A 6,510-nucleotide genomic window follows, 5' to 3' on the forward strand; every position below is an offset into this window, starting at 1 on the left:
ACCTGTTTCTCAGATTGTTTATTTCCCTGTTTCTTTTTTTTCACTGGCAGGACGGTCCAGAACCTCTATTTTGCCTTTTCCATCTTCTGAATGAGGAAGCTTAATGGTATCGATGGTGACTTCACCTTCAGAAGAGGTGCTATCATCTTCATCCTCAAATTCTGAACTGCCCTCTGAACTGTCTTGTGAATTCTCTTCTGAACTGTCCTCTTCTTTTGAATCAGACTGATTCATCTCAAACAAGGCCACATCCTGCAAAACACCACCATGTGGGAAATTTATTTCAGGGCAGTTCCCTAAAAAGTTACAGTAACAACTTTGGGAAGGGACCAAACCTTTAGCCCAAGAAGCACGCAGGACAGAAAACGTTCTTTTTTTTGGCTGTGCCACGTGGCTTGCAAGATCTTAGTTCCCCAACCAGGGCTCAAACCCAGGCCCTCAGCATTGAAAGCATGGAGCCCCAGTCCCTGGACCGCCAGGGAATCCCCCGGACAAGAAAAGTTCTTAATACAATATGGCACTATTATTCTTTCAGTTGCCAGAGTCCACCATAATGATTTATATTTACTGCAAGTCTAAAAAGTCCCCCACAACCGAATTCTACAAATCCTGATTATATTCAACACAATTCACTCAACAAATATTAACAAGTATCAACATGAACAAGGTACCACACTAGTGGCTCAACAACAACAAAATCCTGGCCTTTGTGGAACTTATGTTTTTGAGGAGGAGTTGGCAAATCACAGCCTGCAGGGCAGACCCAGCCCACTGCCTGTTTTCTTGCAGCTCTGAGCTAAGAACGGTTTTTACACTTTTCAGTGGTAGAAAAAACTAATCAAAAGAGTAATATTTCATGAAACATGAAAATTATATGAAATTCAAATTTCAGTGTCCATAAATAAAGCTTATAAAACTTGCCTGTTCGTTACATATCATCTGCAGCTGCTTAGACACCGAAATGGCAGAAATGAGTAGTCACAACGGACACAGTAGGGCCCACAAAGCCTAATGTATTTACTATCTGGCCCCCAACAGAAAATGTTTGCTAACTTCTGTTCTAGTTGGGAAAGAAAGACAATAAACAATTACACAGAAAGCATAGTGTAGGGCAGTGAAAATTTAAAAAAAAATAAAAGCTAATAATAGAGCCACCGAGAAGGCCTCTCAAGGTGACAAGTGATGAGAGATGGAAGGAGTCAAGACGCAGGAATCTGGGGAGGGGCATTCTGCAAGGAGGGAAAAGGCCCCGAGCAAGGAGATGGAGACTGCAGTGCAGTCACTGAGGGTCCTTGGTGGGAGACAAGGTCAACAGAGAGCTGGAGGCAGAATCACACAGGCCCAAAAGAAACGTGATGGGAAGCCCCCTGGTTCCCAAACTGCGGGCCACACACACTGGGTGAAGAACAGACTCTGGAAAGAAAGGGTGGAAGCAGGAAGACTGGTTGGGAAATTACCGGGATAATCCAGAAGGGAGACTGTAATCACCTAGAGAAAGGGTGGTGGATGCTGTGTGGAAATGGCTGGATTTGGGATGTATTCTGGAGGTAGAGCTGCCAGACCTGCTGATGAATCAGATATGATTCTTAACAATGGTGTCAGCGCTGTCCAGACACGAGTGTTATACAGGGAATTCCAGTGTAGAAATAAGATATGAGCCTAAACTGAGAGACAGTTTTCACGTGTGGCTTATGTGATCAGTTATTCTGTTATACACATCATTTACTTTTGCATCCTCAATGAATCAGACTATGATTACCTCTTTTGGGCCTTAGATGGGAAAATAAGAAAAAAATCCAGTTAGAACACTTAGTAAATAAATGCTTCAAGATAACAAATGTACTATTTGACTTGAAAAAGGCCTTCCTATGATGCTGAATTACTAAATTCCTAAACTTCACCCAGGGAAGCTTACTGACCTATGAGATCTTCAATCACCAAATGACCGAGTATCTGTGCAGTACTGGAAACATGAGCTAACTTTGAAAGAAGGAAAAAAACACGCAGAATTAAAATTTAAAAGTTCTCTTTTTCAGGTGACGAGGCATACTGGTAATTTTACATTATGAAATGAAAACAAAGCATAGTTACCATTTGTATAACTTTTCCGAGAGTCTCATCAATATTTTCAATATTGAAATGACCAGGTGGTGCAGCTGCCATTTCTTTCCTTAGCTTTTCGTTTGCCTGAGCCATCTGTGGGAGAAAGCTCTGTACTTGGTCCAATACTAAGGAGAGAAAATATAGTTTATCAATATTTATGTTAGTATTTGGCCAAACTTCAAATTTTTAAATCCAGAATTTCCTGTAAAAACACTTCTAAACTTGACAGGAATAACAATAGTTATAATAAAATCTTTCAAATTCCTTCCATTTTACAAACTCCCATCCTCTCCTGAATTCTTAAAACGGTAGGACTACACAATTCTGCAATTATTTCTCAATGTTTTGTGTTTCTCATATATGCCCAGGACTGGAAATTCCTAGAAGGCTGGCATTCAACAAACAGTAACTGAATAAGTAGGCAGTAGGACTTAATAGTTAAATGCACGAGGCTCCGAGGCTTTGGGGTCACACCGACGATGATAATAGAACCCCAGAACCACCTCTTACTATCTGAGTTATCTTGGGCATGTTAATGAAGCAATGGCTGTTTTTACCTAACCAACATCTGTTCCCCTTTCTTCTGATAATATAACGATGACTTTCCTTTTAAGCTCTGTCACTCTTAGTCACTCTTGTCCCTACCCCATTCATGCCGATGTGTTCCACAACCTTGGCCACTATGATTTGGTTTAACAACACTGTGATCTGTCAGGCCAATCAGAGATCACCCTGGGACTCTGGTTGGAACTGTTGAGAGAAATATCCCTTCTTTCCGAGTAAATGACTAAGTGAGCTGCTGAATGTAAGCCTGGAGCTGCTGATAAACTGGCCCGCCTGCCACCTGTCGTGGAAGAGCTTGTTCTAGATGAAGTCAACACCAAGGAAAGCAGAACTAAGAGATACAGAGCAGAGGATCCCAGATGACGCCAAGCACCTGGATGCAGATGTACCTGAAATCACTGGGGTATTTTTCCCCAACAAAATGAGCCAACATCATTTGGCTGAAGGCAACGTGAACTGGGTTTCAGTCATTTACAACCACAGAAGCCTAACTAATGCGTTTAATTTAACCAATCAAAACCTGTTTACTCACCTGTAAAACAGGGATGATAACTGAAAGGCACTATGGTAAGCACAGGGGAGTCAATAAACAAGGGATTTCTAATTTCTTTAGCTCTAAAAAGAGGCCTGGCACATAACTATGCACATCATGGGTTCTCAGAACTCCTTAAGTCACTGATACAACCACAGAACAGCTGACTGAAATGTCCAGAGTATGGAAGAAGAGAGGAAAGTCGAGATGAAGGTCAAGAAATGGCCTTTAATTGTGAAACAGGACGGCCGGAAGGATTCCAGATGGCATACCCAACTTGGAAAAGAGTTTGGCAATTTTTCCTTCATTAAAGAATACTTTTCATATGACCCAGAAATTCCACTCAGAGATATGTACCCCCCCCCCAAAATAAAAACCTATGTCCACACAAAAGCTTGGATTTGAACAGGGAGCCACCATGCAGTCATTTTAGCTGTTGTAGATTTAGTGCATACTATAGTTAAGTTCCCCTCTCGGAATACTCATCATTCCTTAGTTTATAGACATGATAACTTCATGCATCATTTACATTGTTTTTACTACTTCTTGTCTTTATTCCTTTTTTTTTAAACATTCAGATTGAATTACACAGAACCTGAGTATTACATGAATGCTACCTGAACAAAGTGTGAGTGGTCTATGAGCGTGCAGTACAGCAATATGACACAGTAATTAATGAAGAGAACTGGCCCTGTTATGTTACGAGTAACATTTACTATTTAAGTAATTATGTCCAATTTAATGGGATCTGGTAGTGTTTTCCCACACATGAATACTGAATTCGGGACTCAGTAACCTCTAGAAAAATTTCCCATGGAGATTAACAATAATTGGTTTTGATTTCCAAAAAATCCATCCCACAAGGATTTTTTCTGGGCAAGGTTACCCTCTTAAAGCAGGGGAATAATGTATTATCCCTGTGCACTGGATTCACAACGTAATTCCCAAGTAAGACTTGCTCAGCTTCACTCTCTGTGGTTTGATATCTGACAACAAAGGCAGATACTGTCCCATCAAATAAGCGCTTAATTAGGCAGAATTTCACATCACAGAGGGTTCTTGAGAGAGAGAGAAAGGAAGAGAGAGAGAGAGAGGGAAGAGTACTTACGGGGACTCCTCTCTACCCGAACTGTTTGAAGAGTGGAATTCTTTCTGGAATTAGGCTTGGAGTTGATGAGCAACCTGTCCCATATACCTGCAAACACACACACTTCATTTACTATAGCATAAAGAAATAGGAGCCCATCAGCAAACTTTCCAAGACCACCCTCAAGCCCTCAGGTTTTGACCATTTGTTCCTCACTTCCCAACACATTTTTTAAAAAAAGAAGCACTCCAAGTTCCATTACAACATTTTAGTCCTGCACACAGATCTCCCCTTTCTTAAATCTGTCTCCTACATCTCTGCGTCACCAATGCCAGGTAATAAATGAACACTGAACTGCACCTTTCTGGGTCAGAAACCCATCAGTGACAAATGTGGGTCGGCAATGACAGAACACAAGAAGCAATACAAAGTACCATAAGGGTTAAGTGAAGCCAGCAATGGTTTACCAGCTGCATTATATTGGACAAATTACCTAAGCTTTCTGTGCATTAATTTCTTCATTTATAAAACATGCCTGCTAGATTAGTTCCCCCTCAGTAAAGATGTCCAACCTAGACAAAACAGCTCTTTAAACCTCCCCACTCCCAACACCATCTATTCAGCCTTACATTCACAACTCCTCAAATCAACCCAACTCTCCAGCTCATCAGAGCTCAGAGAACAGGACTTGTCTTTCAAAACCCAAGGCTTTGCGCACCGTGTTTCCAACACCTCGAAAATCTCTTCACTCTGGTGTAAAAATCCCGTTCACCCTCAGAGCAGCAGCTCAATATTCCTTGCTTACTACCTTAGACCTAGCAATTGGATTAGTGCAAAGAGCATGGGCTCTGGAGCCACGCTGATTGGATTCCAATCTCAGTTTTGCCACTTCCCAGCCACATGATCTCCAGCAAGTTACTCAACTGTATGATACACCAGGTCTCAGTTTCCTCATCTATAAATGGCGATAACAGAGCCTTCTACACAGGGTGGTTGTGAGGATTAAATTAGTGAATTAATTCCTGGGGCAAAGCAGGCACTAAGAAAGCTTCGGCTATTATTATTATAACTTCTTTGGATGCTCTGGATTCTCACAGAATCTTTTCTTCAAAATAATATTTAAGGAGAATATGTCCAAGACCTTAGGTGTATTCTTCTTCTCAAAAAAAAAAGAAAGAAAGAAAAGAAAAACAAATTCTATAGATACTACTGCTTCCATTTTCCCAATGTAAAAACTGAGGCGCTGGGAATGTAAACAACTCTCCTAAAGTTCCATAGAGAATAACTCGTGGGGCTGGGATTCGAATCCTTGCTTCTTAATTATTATGGTGTCTGAAATCCTGTGCGGATTTCCTGTACCCGTCTTCCTCTAGAGAGAGGCACAAGGGTGGCTCTGTGGGCATCTGCCGAGGAAGGGTGGTTAATACTCATCTGCTCCCCTTACCAGTAAACTGCTGGGACCCAGAGCCGACCATAAGGCCGTCCCCTTAGGGGAGGTGTCTTGCTGTGGCGCACGTCAGTGGGCGCTCACCGCGGTGCGGGATACAGGAACCACGCCCAGGCCCGAGGCCGGGTGCGCGCCCCCAGCTGCCCGGTCCCCCACCAAGTCCTGCGGCCACCCCGGGGGTCCCTCGGTGGGTCCGGGCCTGGGCAGGGAGCCGCCGACCGGTCCCCGGCTGCTCCGGCAGCGCGACCCCTGCCGCACGTGCGCGCCCCACGCCGCCGCCACCCGCCTGTCACCTCCGCGGCCGCCGCTACCCGCCGTCAGCAGCTCCCTGGACACCGAGACCCCGGAGCCGTCCCGGGAAAACGACGAACAGCTCGCGTCGGGCTGGGATTCGCCGTGGGCCTCCATGCTGCTCGCCCGTCTTCAGAGTAGCCTCTCCAGGCCCGGACGCCGGAAAAAGGCTGGGGAAGGGGGCGGGGCCAGGACTACAACTGGAGGAAAGTCGGAGGGGCGGGGCGAGGGCGGAGCGAGGGTGGCCTGCGGCGAGGGCGGCCCCTAGCGGAGTGACGAGACCATTCCTATCGTGGGAAAAGGAAGGAGAAGGGTCTGGGGACCCTGTGATTGGATGAAAGAGCTGACAAGGCTGGCTTTTTAGCTAAACCTGAAGAGCGCACGGTAGGGCCGCCCTCCTTTTCATTTTTTTTTTTTTTAATTGTTAAAAAAAAACCACATAGGGCTTCCCTGGTGGCGCAGTGGTTGAGAGTCCGCCTGCCGATG

At 44.4% G+C, this 6,510-nt stretch overlaps 1 protein-coding gene across 1 annotated transcript; it reads right to left on the bottom strand.

Annotated features, from left to right (window-relative positions):
* Nucleotides 1-6,141, bottom strand: NOPCHAP1 (NOP protein chaperone 1). The gene is made up of 4 exons (XM_007447309.1): nt 6,027-6,141; nt 4,308-4,394; nt 2,092-2,228; nt 1-252 (listed from the first exon to the last, which is right to left on the bottom strand). Exons 1-4 carry the CDS (start codon nt 6,139-6,141, stop codon nt 19-21), a joined length of 573 nt encoding a protein of 190 aa, XP_007447371.1. The 3' UTR covers nt 1-18.
* Nucleotides 6,142-6,510: the final 369 nt, after the last annotated feature.

This window comes from Lipotes vexillifer, unplaced genomic scaffold (assembly GCF_000442215.2).
Source record: "Lipotes vexillifer unplaced genomic scaffold, Lipotes_vexillifer_v1.1 scaffold1017, whole genome shotgun sequence".
NCBI lineage: Eukaryota > Metazoa > Chordata > Mammalia > Artiodactyla > Lipotidae > Lipotes > Lipotes vexillifer.

What these genes read in the sequence shown, in the direction of transcription:
- NOPCHAP1 (XM_007447309.1), bottom strand. Translation starts at nt 6,141, where the DNA reads ATGGAGGCCCACGGCGAATCCCAGCCCGACGCGAGCTGTTCGTCGTTT. An exon ending in GGGTAGCGGCGGCCGCGGAG is followed by an intron (nt 4,395 to 6,026) that starts GTGACAGGCGGG and finishes GTGTGTTTGCAG; the next exon opens with GTATATGGGACAGGTTGCTC. An exon ending in TCGGGTAGAGAGGAGTCCCC is followed by an intron (nt 2,229 to 4,307) that starts GTAAGTACTCTT and finishes TTCTCTCCTTAG; the next exon opens with TATTGGACCAAGTACAGAGC.